Raw genomic sequence first — 20,438 nt, 5'->3', positions numbered from 1 at the left:
TTATCCTTGATTTAATAGATACTATTGAGTTACATAATCTCTCTCTCCAACATTTGGTTTACATTTCTATTACTGCCCTTATTTTAAGGGTTCATGACCTGTCTCCCCTATTAGATACCAAGTTCCTTTAGGGCAGGTATCTGTCACATTAGTCTCTATACCTCCAGAGCTTATCGTGATGCTTGGTACATGGTAAGCTATTTAATATTTGTTGAATGAATTAAGCAGATTCTGATTGTCTCTTACCTGTAATTGGGGGGGGGGGGAGGCAGGGGGCGGGGAATCTACTCTCTCACTGAAGACCTAAAAACAGGAGAGCAGGAAGACTAAAATTTAAATGTAGGTTTTCTTCGGCTTATTTTTAAAAATAAACATGAAAAATACTATTTGATAAAAAATATCAGTTTTAGTTAGTAAATGAAGAATACAAGAATAGCTACATTTGAGAGACTGTGTGAAAGATTGAAAAAAAACACTAGGACCTCAAGAACTTAACAGGCAAAGGACATGAAGAGACAATTCACAGAAATGAAAAATACATGGCATTAAAAAAAAAAACTTTCCATCCATACTAGACATTATTTACCAATTAAAAAATACTTATTAAAATAGCAAAGTTTTAACCAAATGGTAATTCAGAAATGATGGTCTGAGGCAAAAAGTCACTTGTACCCTCAAGTATTGAGGGGAATACAAACATAGCTATGTGGAGAAAGAACTTTAACAGTCACCCTCAAGGTATCTATGTGAGACTTTGTGTGTATACATACAAACATATGTGCATATACATAAAATTAAAATCTTGATGCTTTTCTAAAAATATATATTCTAAGGAATGAGAATGTTCACGAGAATTTATGCAGTATGACTTAAAAGTTAGCATGGTTCTAACACTTATTAGCTATGTGATCTTCAGCAAATTATTAATTTTCTGGGCTCAGTTTCCTCATCAGTAAAATGGTGATTTTAAAAAAAGAAAAAAAAAAAAATACACCTACCTTACAAGGTTAAATGAGAATATATATAGAGTTTAGAACAGTGCCTGGTATATAGGGTGCTCAATAAATGTTAAATGCTACTATTCCTCATATTAGAAATTTGGAAACAGCCTAATGTTTAATAATAAAAGAATGATTAAAAAGATTATGGTTAATCAATACAATGGCATATCATACAATCATTAAAATGTTCATGAAGAGTTTTTAATAATGTTCGAGAAATGTTTATACTATATTAAGTGAAAAAGCATAATATAAAGCTATATAGTATGATTTCAATTATGTAAAATATATATCAGTATATAGAAAATGATCTAACAGAAAACATACCAAAATATTAAAGTGATTACTGTGGGCAGTAGAATTTGATCTACTTGCTGTTGTTTTTCTTCATACTTTTCTATCATGAATCATTTTTTACAGTAAGGAAGGTATTACTTTTAAAATCAGGTAAATACCATAGTTTTATAAGGTTAAAATAAGGTAAGAAATGGGTAATTTAAAAAATTTATATTAACGTCCAACTCTTCGTGTGTAAATGTGATACAGAAATTATTGTGGCTTTCCAAAACTCAATTATTTTCTGTTGAATTTACAAATACAGAGCATTGTACTAATGCAAGTAAATATTACAAGCAACATAAGGCAGCACGTATCCCTTGGTTGAATGTTTGTAACTGTATGAAATTTAGAACAAACAATGCATCCCCCGACTTAAGACGGCCCACATTTTACTTAGGCCAGCCTCTCCCACTCCCAACCACAAGTTCTAGCGTCCAGGTGGTTCTGATCCAGGATCCCTTCTAATCCTGAACAAGTGGAAGCCTTGCTGGGCACTCCTAGAGATCCTCCTTCTCCCAGCCCCACTTCAGGCTCTACGGCTCTTACCTTCTCTATTCATCAAACTAAAAGGTTCTCATCCCTTTTGCAATTTTCAAAGGGAAGAACTCCTGCCTGGTTGTAAGAAGGAGAAAGAAGATTAGGTATTCCCTTCACTCTGAAGAAACTTTCCAGGGCGCTTTTCAATTCTTCATGCACAATTGTTCCCCTTCCTAAACAGCTTTAGGGTCTATGTTCCTCAACTCTTGACCTTTCAGGTCAACTTACCTTATAATTAGTCCAAAACACTATGTTCATTTCAGTCAAACAATTTTTGCCCTCAAAGCACTGTCTATTAAATATATAAATACCTGCGTATATAAATATCATTCAAGACCTTAACAGTTTTTAACAACGGCACTAAAGTACACAAAATTTACAGGAAACTTTGGGAAACTGTTCATATTCTTAGTAAAGTATTGCTTTGGAGCAAATCTTGAATGCTGATTGTTTATCAATCAGCATTTTCATCTAAACAGGACTGAGTTGGACATTATATATTTCAGCCACAAAGCTGAAAAACCATTCTAGCTAATATGCATCAGTTGTTCACCTAAATGTCCATCCACATTGCATTAACCAGATCATTCTGACTGAATTTTTAAAAGAAGCAGTTTAAGCAGAAACTCCCCAAATGTTAATGTACTTTGTTACTCATGTAACAATCTTCACAGTAAAAGTTACCTTTATAATAAGCTATCAGTTTAACAAACCCCAAACTTTATAAATTAATACAATACAATCTAAATGCACCATAAATTTATATTTGTTAATCTTGATATTAGAACATTTAAACATTTCAAACTACATAAAAATATGACAAATATAAAACATAAAGAAATTTGTTGACAACTTACTTCCAAAACATCACTATTTCTTATATTGCAGTTAAGCAAGAAGACAGCTTACACAGCTCTCCAAAAAATATATAGTGTTCTTAGTGGAGTGTTATCAACAAAAATCAGCACAGTCCCACACAATAATGTCTTCGATTTATTATCTTTTCCACAGTACAAGTTTTTCACAAACCATAAATCCTTTGCAGTTATTTAGTCTGTAAACAAGTGCCTGAATCCCCACATCCCCCCAGTTTAGTATATGCTTGTGAATGTTTTAAGTCCTTCAATCAAGTTTTAACTCTTCCACTTTGTGTAAGGAATCAAGAGCCTTCTCTCTTTAAATTATTTATATTTTATCATACAGCCTGCAATGCAGAAAATCACAGTGAAAGCCCTGGGAAAAACAAAACAACATGGTCTTTACAGCAGGACTTGAAATTTTATAATGTTAAATGCATTTAAAGAAGCTTCCCATAATAAAAGCGTGGGTTTTCATTTCCAGAAATCAAGTTAATTAGAAACCCTAGGTTCTACTTAAAAACCCATTTTGATCTAAAAGTGAAAACAGTCCCCTATCCATAGTCATTTTATAAACTCTATACAGTTTCACTTGCAGAGATATTTTTCCAGTCTGAGAAACAGTAGTGCAATTAGTTTTACTCCTTTTAAGTTATTTTAGTCCAGGATGTAAATAGCTCTGTGGAAAGATAAGAAGATGCTCTGGTAAACAAGAAATTTTTGCAAGCCCATGCTGGCTTACTAGTCCATTAAAGCTTGTAAGTCCATAGTGGCTCTCAACAAAATGTTGTATATACGTCACTAATAACAAAGCAGAAATAAATAGGCAAAAATGACTGTAAACTGTCTCATCTCTTAATGATTTTTCAGTAATAACTGGCTTGACAAATTGATTATATAGTCATTTAAATAAGCAGACAGTAGACAGTTGCTCTTAAGGACATTCCACTATGGCATCCACTCTGGAAAGCCCCAATGGAGTTACATTCCTAAAATTAAAACAAAAAAAGAGGAGTGAAGGATGGGAGATAAAAGTTTAAAGATGCCACTTGAATGGAATTCCACCAAGTCAGCCAGTTCACTTAGATTTCTTCTTAAAAAGGCTTTTAATTTTTGATGGCTTTTTGCTTTTCTCTCCATTATGGCAAAGGTCATGTGGGATGCTGCTTATCCTGGCAACACCTGGGGCTTCCTGAACTGGTTTGCTGTCGTTGCCAGCTGAGGAACATGATGTGTGGCGAGGCTTAGGTACCGGGATGCCACTGGAAAGCTGGTTCATGCTACAGGATTTCTCCAAGATGCCATTGTACACTTTGCTTGCAGGACTGAAGATCATGCTCTTAGTTTCTGTCAGACCTACGCAATCAGGAGAACCCCGGGAGATATCTGCAGCTATGGGCGAATCTCCTCTGGATGAATCCTCTAGAGAGAGCTCATCTCTTGATATTTTTCGAGGAGACAATGTTTGGTATATCTCAAGGCTTGAAGGAGGAGATTGTTTCCTTCCAATGGAAGAATTTAAGGAGTCACATTCTGAAGCTGTGTCTGGCACTTCCCTGGATGAGATAGAGGCAAAGGTAAAATTTTAAATCAATATGTTCTTAAGGGTACCGGCAGACTTTCTAACTAATTCTAACCAAAACATCTTTCGCTGTTTAAGCTATTGAAATATTAAAGGGAGAGATGTTAAAATTCTATACACATTTCAACAAAATTAGAAAATTACTACTTTAAATAATATAACTTATCAAAATGTTTAATTTTTAACATAAACTATGATAATGATACCTTCCAATCTAGAAAATATTATAACTTAAAGTTATACCTTCTTCAATTGTCAGAGAAATGAAAATGTTTAAATTTTACAGGTTTTCATCATTTCAGCTACTTCTGTGTTTTGTTTCAATACTGAAAATTTTTCTTTCTAAATCACATAGTTGACATATAGTTGAAAAGATGAATTTTAGTCACCACCTTCTCCCTTTATTTTTTAGTCATTGAATTGATAAAATATAGCTTCCTAAGGAAGGAAGAAAAGAATATACTAAGCTAAAATATAAGCTCTCCCAAGTTTAAAACAGAAGGGAAGAGGGGTGAGGTACACTGGGGTGGGGAGTGGATGGCAGGTGAAAGGTAATGATATTGAGCTATTTTTTTAAAGTAGACATTCAATAAATTCTCACAAATTTATTCCTTTGTGATTTTTCCCTCTTTTCCACAGTGGAAAGAGAAATAAAGAGGACTGGAAAAAATAAAGTTTACAACCCCAAAGCCAACATACAGTAAATGCTATCAGTTATTCCTTCAAAATATACCTCAAACCCACCCTTTTCTTCCTGTCCCACTGCTACCGTCCTTCTTCCTGCCCTACCAGTTACCTCAATGATTGCAATAGCTTCCTAATTCGTCCCCCTGCTTCCATTCTTGTTCTTCCCTCTGAGTTACTTCTCTGCACAGCCCTTAAAGTGGTTTTTAAAGACTCAATCAGAGCACAATAATCTCTTGCTCAAAACTTTCCAATGCTTCCTCACACACTTAGGCTAAACTCCAAAGTCCTTGCCAAAGGCCACAAAGCCCTGCACGGTCAGGTCCATGGCTATCCCTCCAGCTGCACGGTGTACCATTTTCTGCCTCTTCCTTGTTCCTGCCACATGCCAATCATGCGACTCCCTCAGGGCTGTTGCACTTGCTATTCCCTCTGCCTCATCTTTTTTCCCCTCCATCTCCACATGACTCAAATGGTCTCTCTCCAGAGATGCTTCCCCTAACTACCCTATCCAAAGCAGCATTCTCTTTCCTTTTACCTGTCTTTGTTTAGCATCCCAGAACTTATCACCACCTAAAATATTTTATATTAACTTGTTTATAGTAAGTTTCCCCAGAAGAAAGGAGACAATGAGGGCAGGAAGTCTTATTAACTTCTGTATTCTCTGGAATGGTGACAAGCTCATAGTGGATATTTAATAAGTATAGAAGGGAGGGAGGGAGGGAGGGAAAAGAAAGGGAGGGAGGGAGGAAGGAAAAAAAGAAGGAAGAAAAGAAAAGAGAAGAAAGAGGGGAAGGAAGGGAGGGAGGAAAATTTTGAAGAATAGGGATAACAATTTATTCATTTTTGAATGTACCATACCTGAGATGAATAGTGTTCACTCTATGAACGGAATGATTACGAAATGAAAAGTAGAGTCAAGGTAAAAAGTAACTGGCAAAAGAAATAAGGTGAGAGAAGGAAGAGAGCTGAAGACAGAAAGGCAGGAACACATATGATCATAATCCACCAGCTGGAACTAGGCCAGGACCTTGTCTCACCTGTCTTGGCAGCTCAAGTTATTAGCAAGTACACGGCACACAGCAAGGACTAAATTCATATTTACAGAGTAAATGAATTGAATGATCTCTCACCTTGGATGATCTATGATTACTATCATTATTCATGGTATGATATGCATGTTTATTGATTTTGACATGTATTTTGTTAATACCATACTTCAGGTATATATTAGACTGCTAAATGTATTTAGTCTTTTCTATGAACTTTACTCACACATGTATGCAAAGACTGTCTTTATTACACTATAAGCTTTCAGAAGGTACAAAATCTCCTGGGCAAATAAAGACTTAAATAATGCTTTCATTTTATACAGTTACATGTACTGCATAATTTTTCAAATGCTCTTACAATTGATAATGGATAGTGCTAACAGAGGGCAAGAGGCAGTTCAGCTAGGAAAAAATGACTCAGAAATCAATCACTGGTAGGGACTTTTCTGCAAGGCTTCTTTTTGGAGTAGATGTCCATTAATCAAACAGCATATATCACTGTTCCCTGGAGCAGCTTCCAGAGCCAGAAGTTGATCTAGTCAAAATTTTATGAATTTACTTTCTATTCTGTTATATGGTTTGGCTGCTTTGTGTGTGAAATTCTAAACTAGGTTAAAAATATTTTAAAAACTAGCTTCTAAAATCTAAATAATGTGTGAAAAGAATACTGACCTAATTTAGGAGACCTAGATTCCTGTCCTGGTCCTGCCATTAATCAGCTGTACAATCTTGGGCAAACCACTTAATTTAACCAGATCTCAATTTTCTTGTCTAGGTAAGAGAATTTGATTAATCTCTAATACTACTTCTAGTTCTAATATCCTAATTCCAAAACAAATAATAATCTGAAGTGTTGCTTCTTCTGCATAACTAGTCAGACTTGGAATACAGGTCTAGTACACCTTAAAATCTCCCATTTTTTCCACAGCATATATTCTTCAGAATATTGAATTTAATTGTATGTACCATTTATGTCATTTTTCTACTTTTTTTTCCCACAGTGACGTGCAGTTGAATTTATGTAAGTTTAATGCACATATAACAAGACTTAACTCAAGGTAAGGTTTAAATGAGTGTATACGTGCAATAATGCATAGAACATAAAAGATTGGTAAATAGTAAATGTTTGTATTATTATTATTTTGTAAGGATTCTGGTGGTTCAACACTTAAAAAACTAAAATGGAGAGGAGGAAGTTGTCTGAATCCAAATTCTTCTCAAATTTATGAGCTAGCTGTGAATTTCTGACAGTGCTCTTTGAAATGAGGGCTGAACATTTCCATCAGTGCAAAAAATTCTACTGGACAGCAGAGCTCTGGAGTTTTCCTACTAATTTCCGTAAGCCACACAAAATTAGTTTTGTCAGTAAAGCCATCTTACTGGTGACTACAGTTATACTGCAAAGGTTAGACAAAAAAGCTGGTCATAAAGTGCTAACCAAGCAAAGCTGCATCAGATTCTCCAGTTGCAATGACAACACAAAACTTGTACTGTCTCTTTAGGAATATGCTATAATGATCACTTCCTAATCATAAAATTTACTTTCACTAGCAGACGAAACAATTATGTGTGAAGAATCACATGACAGAGAGCCACCAGGGCTTATGGCGAGTGTCCAGCCCATTCCTTCTGGTTTTGTTCTTCTTACAAGAACAGTAAAGACTTCATGGCCACATGGCTACTAAGTGGCAAAATCAGAAACCAATACCAGTTTTTCTGTCACTTAATACCGTACTGCTCCAAAAGAGGAATATGGTTTATAGAGATTCCCGACAGCAACCGGTCTCACTGGACTAGAATACACTGCTGCTATATCTACTTTATAGAAAAAAAAAGTGTTATGAATATAATTTCCTCCTTTAAGTTCCTGACATTTTCTTAAATCTTTTGCATCTGATACTGCTTGCTTGCTAGCAAGTACTAGCACATAACAGAACAAATCATTAATTGGCAACAAGTATTTCAAAACCTCAGTCAGTCATATTTAATGTTTCCTTGTGCTCAAGTATACTTAAGCTCATGCCTTTATATTTTACATATGAAACTGTTCGTTAGACAAGTTTATATTCTGAGACTTGAGTCAATTGTGTGCAATAGCCTCTAAGCAGTTATATCTCAAAATATCCTATGTCTGTGGTGGTCAGAATTCTAAGATGGTCCCCCAATTCCCAGCCCTGGTGTACACACATCTTCTCCCAGTTAGTTATTTAATCAAACACTAACATAGGTGCTGCTATGAAGGGATTTTGCAGGTGTAATTAAGGCCCAAACTAATAGATCTTAATATATAGAGAGATTATTATCCAGGTAAGCCTTTTAAATTTGGGTATAGAGATCAGAGATAAAGGAAGGCAGAGATTCAAAGCAAAGGAGGGATTTGAAAGAAGGGAAATTCTCTGTTGCTGGCTTTGAAGATAGAGGCCACACATGGCAAGGAAGAGCGGGCAGCCTCTAGAATCTGAGCGCAGCCCCCCAGCTGAGAGCAAGCACGGAAACCAGGACCTCGGTACTGTAACCATGAGGAACTGAATTCTGCCACAACCAAGTGAGCTTTGATGAGGCCCCCAAGCTCCAGGTAAGAATGAAGTCCAGCCAACACTTTGATTTTAGATTTGTAAGACCCTGAGCAGAAAACCTAGCCACACCAAACTTGGGCTTTGGCATACAGAACTGAGAGCTAATAAACGGGTGTTGTTGGAAGCCACTAAAGTTTGTGGGAACCTGTTATGCAGCAGTAGAAAATTAACACAACATACCACTCCTACCCACCCAGCCCAACACATACTGTATTTCATTCATTGCCAATACCATTGCTTTTCAGCAGAGAAGTAAATGGCCTCCTCCTCCTCTTCATTTCGATAAAGAGCAGGGCAACTTGACACTGAGAGGATATCTGGATCAGGGGAAGGCAAGGAGTGCTGTGTGTGCTGGGGATGGTGGGGATGCCGGGGGTGTGACGGGTGAGGGGCATGTGCAGGAAGCTGAGCTCGCTGAGACTGCGGCGAGGACGGAACGATGCTGCGGCGGGAGCGACACAAGCTGCTGCTTCTGGCCAGTGATCCAGCAGGTTTAGCCATGGTCCCTGAAAGCCAAGCGGAAATAAATGAAAACTTTCATAAAATCCAATGCTCCTTTCATGCACACTACAAAGACACACCAAAGAGAACTGATGTGATTAATCTACCTTTGTCACCACTGAATCTACCTTTATTGAAGTAACTGTACAATTATTACCATCCTCTATCACCTATAAAACTGCTTCTCAGGAAAGTTAAGAAGTAAAAAAATGTAACAAAAATAAAAACAGGTCTAAAAATTAAACAGAAGTGAACATATAAACACATGAGGTTTCAAATATAAAATCTGACATTACTAACCATAAAGGCTTAAACATTTACCCAATATAACAAATTCTTATATTTAAAAATCAATAAAGCATATTTATAAGGAATCTGTACTTTATTGCAAATATTTTAATGAATTTTAACGTTGAAAGACGAGAAAACTATTCAGTAAAACAGGTTGGATTTTTCAACAAATATCTCTTGAGATAGCACAACTTGTTTGAACTTTGAGAAATTTTAAATCAAGGATCATTTAAATACTGTATATATAGTCTCACTATTTTTTAGGCAAAGGTCAGATAAAAACTTGTTTTTTGAACACTGACTACTGTGGAACTAACCAGAAGTCTTAGATTACCTTGTTTCTGCTCCCAGTCTCAGTCTAGACCCACACAGACAGTAGACAAACTTCCCCTATGTGCTTAAATCTTCCCTGAATGGGCACTTCATTTCTTTGCCTTAATGGAAACACAGCCCTCCTAAGAATACCGTTCTCAAGCTGAAGCCGTTCATTCTTCATACCTCACATGCTGCAGCATCAGAACAACAGACTGATGGCCTTCTCACTCCCCAATATTGTTGTAAACCCTCACTCCCTTTATAAAAACATGTTCCTTTGACACTCACACTATGAAGCCACGTGAATCTCTCATCTCCACTTCACTAGTCACTTCCTGCTTAGTCTCTCTCTTACCAGTCCATCCAACCTCTCACCAGCTTGAGCCATCTCATCTGTAAGATCAACACCTTAACCAATCATGGTTTTCATCTCTTCTCACCAGACATTCACCTCTACTCTACTCCACCACCCACTCTCATGCCTTGGTCTTGCCATCATTCAGAATTGCTGCATTTTTGAAATAATAAGCTTAAGACATCAGATAATTTAGATTCTGACATTCCTACCTTTCTAGTTCACACATTCTGTTCCTTCCACTATCTGTCCCATTCTCTACCCTAAACTCAAGGCCCTTATCTACTGTTTAGCCCTTTTGCTGCCTTTATTTTCATCTTCTCCCCTTCTATTTCCCATCGGCACTTAAAAATAAAAGTTGAAAAAACAGGGGGCTTCCCTGGTGGCGCAGTGGTTAAGAATCCGCCTGCCAATGCAGGGGACACGGGTTCGAGCCCTGGTCCGGGAAGAGCCCACATGCTGCGGAGCAACTAAGTCTGTGCGCCACAACTACTGAGCCTGTGCTCTACAGCCTGCGAGCCACAACTACTGAGCCTGCGTGTTGCAACTACTGAAGCCCGTACACCTAGAGCCTGTGCTCCGCAACAAGAGAAGCCACCACAATGAGAAGCCCACACACCACAAGGAAGAGTAGCCCCCACTCGCCGCAACTAGAGAAAGCCCGCGTGCAGCAACGAAGACCCAACACAGCCAAAAATAAAAATAAAATAAAATAAAATAAATAAATTTATTTTTTAAAAAAAGTTGAAAAAACAAACCTGAAAAACAAACAGATAAACAACAAGAGCAACAAGAAAACCTCTTCTACCCTCAGACTGTTTTCAGCTGACATCTTTCTTCCCTTTTATGTAAATGACCTATGTTGCTTTCTCCACTACTTTATCTTCACTCATTCATCAAAGAAATGGTAAAGTGCTTCCATACAATTTCCCTGCAACTATCATTAACAAAGTTATGATAAACTTCCTCATTGCTAAATTCAGTGAGTATCTCCATCCTTCCTTGACATTGGACCAGCACGTGACATTATTAGTTTATCCTTTCCATGACCTCTCCAACCACATTCTCACCTCTTCCTTTACTGTCCCTTAATTGTCTGTCTCCAAAGTTCTGTTCTAGGCCTTGTTATTCTTGTTCCACTTATTCTTCTCAAGAAATTTCATCCACTCCCATTACTTCAATTACCCTTTGCAGTCTATAGAAGTCCAAATCTGCGACTCCAGCTTTTAATCTTTTTCCTAAACTTTAGAACTTCACAATCAACTGCCTACTGGACATTTGGGTGTTCCACAGATACCCACACTGAATTCAACATTTTCCTCCCAAACCCACTCCTTCTTCTATGCTCCTTACACCTTGGTAAAAAAAAAAACACACCACCACTCACCTAGTTATCTGAATTGGAAACACAGACATTCTTGACTCTTCTTCCTCCATCATAATCCACATCTAGTTAATCATAAAGCGTTTCCAGTTCTACCTCCTGGGTATCTCTCACATCTATCCACTTCCCCCTCAACAAACCACTGCTGTGTTATGCTGGACTACTGCACCAGAATAATAACTGATCTTTCTCCTCCAACTTATTCTCCATACTGCAACCTGCATGATCATTTTAAAATGGAAAAGGAATATGACATTTTATTGGTTAAAACCCTTAAGTTGCTCCCATTACTTCTAGGATTAGGATAAAGTCAAACTCCTTAACATGGCTTAGAATGCCCTATTTATCTAGCCTCTAATTTGGAACTAGTGTCCCTCTAATTTGGAACTAGTGTCCCTCTTCTCTGTTATAGGAATAGTAGGAACAATATACCTCACTCAGCTCCCAGAAGTATCAGAGTATCTCTTGCCTCCACACCTTCTTTCCTCATCTCATCTCTCCCTTGACCTCCTATTTCACTTAAAGAGCAGTTCCTCCAGGAAGTTTCCCAACCCCTCCAAATTTAAGGTCAGTGTTTGCCCTCTTGTGCTCACATGGCAACACCAAAGTGCATTTCCCTATGACATAACTTAGTGCATTGCTCTTGTCTGTCCTCCATTAGACTGCATGTTTCATGAAGGAAATAACTGTGTACCATGTTCAACACCGCATCACAACTGGCACAATGCCAGGCAAAAAGTAGATGTACAGGGACTTCCCTGGTGGTGCAGTGGTTAAGAATCCACCTGCCAATGCAGGGAACACAGGTTCTAGCCCTGGCCCAGGAAGATCCCACAAGCTGCGGAGCAATAAGCCCATGCGCCACAACTACTGAGCCTGCGCTCTAGAGCCCGCGAGCCACAACTACTGAAGCCCGCGCACCTAGAGCCCGTGCTCCGCAACAAGAGAAGCCACCTCAATGAGAAGCCCGCGCACCACAACGAAGAGTAGCCTCTGCTCGCCGCAACTAGAGAAAGCCCACAGGCAGCAACTAAGACCCAACGCAGCCAAAAATAAAACACATAAATAAATTTATTAAAAAAAAAAAGTAGATGTACAGTAAGTATTTACTGAGTGAATTAACAAACAATTCAAACAGAAACAGCCACTGAAATAACTTGATGGACTGGGGAAAAAAAAAAAAAGAAAATGGGTAAAATTAAAGGGAATATTTTCAGAATATTTGACTACCTCCATAAATACCATACAAGGCTTTTTCCAAACACAAATTATATAATATGAAAATATTTATAATTTAGTAGACAAACATTAGAATTTTCTCTTACTTATTTATAATGATTCATAGATTACAGAACTGGAAGAAACCCTGGAAATCTTTAGTCCGATGTTCTCACTTCGTCAAAGAAGAAACAATATCCTACAAATACTAAAAGAATGTGTCCAGACTGACACAGATAATTAAGTTCTACAACTCTTAGCATATAATTCAGCCATTCTCATCAATCACTGGTTACTTGGTATACACAGTAAAACGTAGCCACATTCAGCCATGAATAGGTGTGATGAGAAGGGCTGAGAAGAATCAGGATTCCCTGCTTGGAAAAATGAGTATTACTCACAAAGATGGAAAGATACTGCATGAAGGAGGTTTAAAAAAAAAGTAAATAGTTTATATGAGGAAAATTCTAAGTAATCCAATAAAGAATATAACATAAAGATGAGACTCATAAATGGGTCACATCTAGAAAATGTTTACAACTCTACAATCCTTTCAAAAATTTTTCTTCTTACATATTGCCATCTCTTACATATTGCCTACACCATAAAACTCATGTAGGATTAAAAAGCAGTTCACTTTGACCTTGTAACAAGCTCTCCTATACAAAAGGTGAACATGTTTAATAATATCTCCAGGCTGTTATTAATTCTCAATGAAAGCCGGCAGCCATCCCTACCTGTGATTTATAAGAGTAGTTAAATGAAACACTGAAGTTCACTGTACAGAAATTTATTTGAGGTGATTTTTCATTCTAATATCAATAATTACATACAGAAGCATAACAGTTTAATATGACACTATTTTTCAAACTGTATTTTCTTATGGCAAAGAAGATAAAATTTGGTTTTGAATAAGGGGGTCCCCCCTGCCACCAACAACCAAAAATAATAAGTAATATAGGGACTTCTGGTTCTAGCAATATGGCAGTCAAAGATAACCTGACCACCATTCCCAACCCCCAACCACACACTTTAAATAGCCTCAAGTACTTCAATACGCTGAATAAAATATAACAATAGTTTTAAATGCATAGCTGAGTTTGCAAGGAAGAAGAGAAAATTCTTGGATGCCAAAACACAAAGACTAAAAGTCAGAGCTAATAGGACTGTGAGTGATGTTGGAACTGCTGTAGGAGGTTCTCGGTCTCAGTAATTTAATGGTTTGCGCTTTAATTTGGGGCTATAAATGACATCTTAAGCCCACAGAAGGTGAGGAATAGGAATTGTGAGTGTTCTGGATAAAAGCCTGGGGCTAGATGGCTGCATTCCTCAGTGGGAGGGTGTACTGAAAAGAAATCTGACCAATGAACAAGGGAACTTCCTTCAATGCATGTTCTCTGGATACAGGAATTTAAAAAGGTTCTTGTGAAAAACTCAATATGCTGGGTGTTCAATACTCAAACTCAATACAAACTAACTCATATTACCCTGGAGTTCAAGTTTATACTATCAGAAGGGTCTGTGAAACCCAAATCCAAAAGGTTAACAACAACAAAAAAAAAGATGGTCCTGAGTAGGTGAAGCCCTTGAAACTACTGCCAGAAGCAAAATAAATCATATTGAGGCGCACTCCTACTCCTCACAAAGTGTTTCCCTGGAGGGAAGGAAAAAAAGAAGTTCCTTTAAGATAGTTCAGTAAAACACTATAAAACAGGAGAAGGCAATCTGCTCTGCAAACTCAAGAAACAGCTGCAATAATCAATCAAGAACATCAAATAATACAATTATCAAATAAAACTAAAAAATAAGATGTTTAAGGGCATTAAATTATAAAATAAAAATGAAAAAAGGACAAGGCATTAAAAAACAAGTAGATTTTATGAAGAATCAAGGAGAACTAACAGAAATGAAAACAGTCACTGAAATTAAAAATTCAAAGAATGGGTTAAACAAAATTGGAGCTGAAGAAAGAGTAAGTAATCTCGAAGACAGATCTAAGGAAATTTTTCTGAATGCAGCACAATTAGATAAAAAGAAAGGTTAAGAGATGTGGAAGATAAAATAAGATCAAACATATAATTATAGGCTAATATTAGTCTTATATTTCTATACAACTAATGTTCCAGTAGGAGTGAACAGAGAAAAGAAAAACAATATTAAAAGAGAAAACAACTAATAATTTTTCTGTAATTGAAAAAAGATAATCATCTTCAGATTCAAAAGCACACCAAGTATCAGGGAAAAAATTGTACACCTAATTATATTATAGTAAAAACGTGTAACAAAAGAAAATGAAAACATTTTCTAAGCGATGAGAGAAACGAGAAATTACCTAAAAGGAAACTGGAACAATCTGCCTTACTAAAACTTCTCAACAGTAACAATAAGAGGCCTGAAAATAACAACAAATGTTTTCAAAATACTATGGGAAAAGTAATTGTTCATCTAGAGTCTGATATCCAGTTAAACTATTATTCTCAAGTGAGAGTGAAAATAAAGACATTTTCAGGCAAAGACAGAGAATTTACCACTCCCAGTTGCTAACTGAAAGAATTTTTACCAAAGAACATATTTTCAAGGAAGAAAAAAAAAAAGGAAAGAGTAAAAAGCAAAATACAATGATGAACAGAGAAACACATAAGTCTTTCTGAACAATGACTGAATAAAACAATAAAAAAATGACTTTTGCAGGGTATTCAAAACAAAATACTAGACAACATTAATATATAAGATGCGGAGGGTAGTGTCTAAAATTAAAGCATCTGAAGATCCTTTAGGAGAATGACAGAGAAGCTGAAAAGAGGTATAGAAAAGAGAAACCACAAAATAATATGCCAGAGAGAAATCCAAACGGATCAGCAAGCAGATTAAATGTAATTGGATTAAATTGGCCTTCCCTGGCAACAGAGATCCTCAAATAGAATGCAAAATAGTAAGTTATTGCTATTTCTTATACAGACGTATCTAGAGCCTCATGATGGAAAAAATTTTAAGTAAAGAAAAAGTTACACTGGCAAATATTAATCAAAAGAAAGCTCCTATAGCTATTTTAATATCAGATAATACAAACTTAAAGGCAAAAAGTACGGTTAGCTGTAAAGCAGTCTCCGCATAATCATAGAAGAATAGTTAATCTTTTAAAAAGACACATCTGGACTTGTATTCACCGAATAACTTGGTTTAAACTATATAAAATAGAAACGAGCAGAATTACAAGAAGAAATTGATAAATGTGAGAGATCTGAACAAACTTCTTTCTGCAACTGACAGAAAAGTAGACCAAAATGTAGGTATATAGAGATTTTTCATAACTAATACATGATTTAACCAACAATATAGTATCCTATAACTAACAATTAAGAAAATGTATTTTTCAGGTATGTGTGGAAAATTTTAAATATTCGATCAAATAAATACTAGGTCATGAAGCAAGTCTCAGAAGATACCAAAGAATAAATGTTATACAGATGCTATTCTCTAAGCATAATACAATTAGAAATTGATAAGTAAAGATATTCTTTAAAAACTAACGCCCAAATAAACAACAAAACAAACATACTACATTTGGAAACTTAAACATATACTTCCAGATAATTCATATTTCAAGGAAGAGACATATTAAAAGTTGGAAACATTTTAAAACTAGATGATAATCAAACTATACGTATCCAAACTTTAGGTAGATTCAGTTAAAGTCGTTCTTAGAGGGAAATTCACAGCCATAAAAATCATACATTAAGGAAAACAGGAGGACTGAAAATTCATGAGCTAGGTGTCTAAATATTGAAAACAAACAAATGAAGCAAATTCCAATAAAGGAAATAAAAGATAAGAGCGGAACTAAATGGAGAATATCAACAAAACCAACAGTCAGCTCTCTGAAGAATGATGAAGTGAAATAAAATAGACAAATCATGCCAGATTAATCAAGGAGGAGAAATGAAAAGAAAATTTAAAGATGTGAGATTTTTAAAATCATATAAAATACTATGGAAAACTTTAAGCCACAAATTTTATAACTCAGATAAAACAAACAATATTTTAGAAATATATAATTTAACAAATCTAGACTTATGACCATTTTAAGAAACTGAATCAATAATTTAAAAATCTGTCTCCTTCCCTCCTGCCAACATACACACACACCAAACTCAAACTGCCTATAGGCAATTTCTTCAAAATCTTCATATAATCATCTGTATCTTATAATATTTCAGAATACAGAATAAAATTCAAAACATTTATTGAGGATTATTATGGGCCAGGGTATGTTCTAATTGTTTTACAAATATTATTTAGTTTAAATTACAAAATAATCTCATAGGGTAGGTTACATTTTACAGACAAGGAAGCTGAGAGTCAGAGTGAGTACCTCCCACAAAGTTACACAAATAAAAAATAATGTTTTGTGGGACATTCAAAACAAAACAAAATACTAGACAACATTACATACATATAAGTAAAATGGAGGAGTAAGGATTCAAACTCTAGCAATCTTGTTCTAGAGACCAAATTCTTAACTACTACTATAAGAGTAAAAAAAAAAAAAAAGAAATGAAAGAAAAAGGGGTATTCTTTGCCTTATTTTATGATGCTAATATAACCTTGATACCAAAATCAGAGTGTCAAGAAGGAAAATTATTGACTAATCTATGATTTAAAACGTAAAAACCCTAAATAAAATAATATAGCAAACCAAATCTAATTATTATCAAAACAGAACATTGTGACAAAAATAGTTTCACTGACATTTAAAGGAATTTATTTAAACAGATTAAAATTCAAATGGAATAAAGAAAAATAAAACAAGCAATTACCTCAAATTATGCAGAAAAATAATTTGGTAAAATTTAACATCCATTGATTTAAAAGAAAAATCATTCTTAGCAAAATAGAAATAGAGATTAATTTCCTTAACTTAAAAATAATCTATCAGGGACTTCCCTAGCGGCCCAGTGGTTAAGACTCCGTGCTCCCAACGCAGTGGGGCGCGGGTTCAATCCCTGGTCAGAGAACTAAGATCCTACATGCCTCGTGGCTAGGCCAAAAAAAAAATGTAACCCATCGAACACAGAGCACAAAAACCAAAAAAACACACTTCATGATGAAATAAGCATTCTCTTTAAAGTTAGAAATGGCGATCACTATTTGTCTGCAATCACTTTCACACTTTTATTCAACATTTTACTGGAGGTCTCAGATTGCCTTGGGAAAAAAGCTCAAGGAATGGAAAGGGGGGGGGGGGGGAAAGTCATTATTATTGTCCACACAAAAAAATCCAAAACACTCTTATAGAAAAATTCAATGTTTCTATATACAAAATCAGCATACCAAGATCAACAGCTTTTCCCTACATATCAGCAACAAGCAATTTGAAGTATAACTTTTTAAAGAAAGGTAACACATGTAACTATAAAAAAACAAGCTAAAAATTAATCTTTAAATTCAAAGAAATTCCAATAAAAGCCCCATGGAACTTTTCATGGCGTTTCGTAAGCTGATCCTAAAATTCATAAGAATAACTTGCCAAGAGTAGCAATTCTGAATTTATTAGAGGAAGATTTAAACCCATCAAACATTAATACTTACTATAAAGCTACATATAACAACTAAAGCAAAATGGGATCAATGGAACAAAAATAGAGAGCCTGGAAGCATTTATGCATCTATGGAGAGAAGTTGTGTTACAAACCAGCAAGGATACAGCAGGAATGAGACTAGGACAACTGTTTATCCATACATCAAGAGATATCTTTAGATTCCAACCTCACAATAGGAACAAAAATAACTTCCAGGTAGATTAAAAGACTAAAGGATTAAAGTAAAAGTTAAAAACTTTTAGTAGAGCAAACAACAATCTATCGCCTTATGAAAAAGACATAAAAATACAAACCAGATTTGTAAATTTGTCATTAAAAATTTTTTTTTGAAAAAAAATCCGTTTGATTAAAAGAGAAAATAAGTAACATAGCGCAGTAAAAAAGAAAAGCCAAGGCCTAGGAAAAGACATCTGCAACCCTCAAATAACCAGAAAATAATAATAATAATAAAAATTCTTCCAAATAAGTAAAGAATCTTGGAGGGAGATTCCACAGCAGGAACAAGAAACTCAGAAAGGAAAAAATCTGAATGACAAACACCAATAAATATGAAATGGTACTCAACCTCAGTAGTCATTAAAGAAATTACAATTTTAATAACACTAAAGTATCATATCACACGCATTCAAGTTACAAAACAAATAAATCAGATCATTCCTAGTATGGTGAGGATACAGGCAGACAGGCATTCTTATAAACAGTGGGTATGTAAACAGATAGAACCACTATGAAAGCAACTTGGCAACGACTAATAAGAGGTGCCTACCCAATGACTTAGCAATCCATTTCTAGGTGTCCACCCAGAGAAACTCTCAAAGTTAGAAACAAGGAGACAGAGATAAGGATGCTCATTTCAGTACTGTTTGCAAGGACAAAAAAGTAGAAAGCACCTATCTCAGTGGAAAAATGGATAAACTGTGGTTTATTATTACAAAAGATAAATAGATATACTGTGGTTGACTCATATTAAACAGTTTTAGTGAATTTATCTGTATATACACATGGAAATTTTCTAAAACATACTTTTGACCAAAAAGAGTTGCAAAATGATACCCACAGTTTGATAACATTTATGTACATTTTTAAACAAACAACAATTGTATCTATTGTTTATAGATACAGCTGCATGTAATACAAGTAAAACAGGCTTTAGAAGATATACAACTTTAGTAGGAAGGGGAGGAGATGTGTTTTCTTTTTCAGAGAAAAAGAAAGATGAATAAAGCAAAATGTTAAAATCTGTTTATCTTTGTAGTAAATGAGCAATTTATTTTCAGTATTTTTAAGCATATCTGAAGAGCTTTATGATAAGAAATTTTAAATAAATTGCTACTACAATCCCACTATGAATATTTAGTAGATACTATAAAGGTACTGGGAAAACCCATACAGAGCTAACCTTTGATAATATTTTCTCTTTTTTATTTACACATAATTAAACATAAACAATATTATTCTGTATATGGTTTTATAATCTTTTACTTTGCTCTTAACATACCACAGGCAGGTTTCCTTGTCATTCCTTCACTCTTAGACAATTTACACATATCCATGGTGCAGATTTAAAACTGCTTAAAAGGGTATATAATGAAGAGCCTTCATCCTACCTTAGACCCTAGTACTACTGCCAAGAGTTTATTTGTCAGGTCCAGAAATTATGCTTTTATAACTAAACAGAGTGGAGTATTACTTTCGTGCCACTGGGTGGAGACAGAGCTCTCAAAGTGTAATCTTTGGCATAAGTTATTTTTCAGAGATAATAAACTTCAGCATTTCTAAAACATCATACTGAATTTTAAAAAGTTCAAATTTCTCTGTGTATCACAATCACTAAAAAATTATTCACATTTAGTGATAAGTGTTTTAATGCACATGTGGATATCTTGCCCCATCAAAAAGTACTTAAAAAAAAAGTAAAGAAAAAACTAGTTAATTTTAGGGAATACATATATGCACACTTCTGATATCGAATAATTATGGTTTCTAAGGAGGAACTGCAACTTTAAAAAGCTATCATTTTCAAACAAAATCATACACTTATGAATCAGTGTTGCATATATGGTAAGCTTAAGGGCACATAATTCAAATAAACGCAAGTTGACAGTATCCAAACAGCAGAGCTAGCCCATATCTAGATAAAACTTTG

At 35.2% G+C, this 20,438-nt stretch overlaps 1 protein-coding gene across 2 annotated transcripts in view; it reads right to left on the bottom strand.

The window, feature by feature from the left end:
- Positions 1-2,857: 2,857 nt before the first annotated feature.
- STIM2 (stromal interaction molecule 2) overlaps positions 2,858-20,438 on the bottom strand; it is a 162,682-nt gene continuing 145,101 nt past the window's right edge. For both annotated transcript variants that reach the window (XM_061192147.1, XM_061192148.1), the window contains 2 exons: positions 8,861-9,134; positions 2,858-4,290 (listed from right to left, as the gene is read on the bottom strand). In XM_061192147.1, the coding sequence (XP_061048130.1) occupies positions 3,813-4,290; positions 8,861-9,134 (752 nt within the window). In that variant the 3' untranslated portion in view covers positions 2,858-3,812. The remainder of the gene's footprint in view (positions 4,291-8,860; positions 9,135-20,438) is intronic.

Source organism: Eubalaena glacialis, chromosome 5 (genome assembly GCF_028564815.1).
Source record: "Eubalaena glacialis isolate mEubGla1 chromosome 5, mEubGla1.1.hap2.+ XY, whole genome shotgun sequence".
Classification (NCBI taxonomy): Eukaryota; Metazoa; Chordata; class Mammalia; order Artiodactyla; family Balaenidae; genus Eubalaena; species Eubalaena glacialis.
This window is presented reverse-complemented; position numbering and strand designations above follow the sequence as displayed.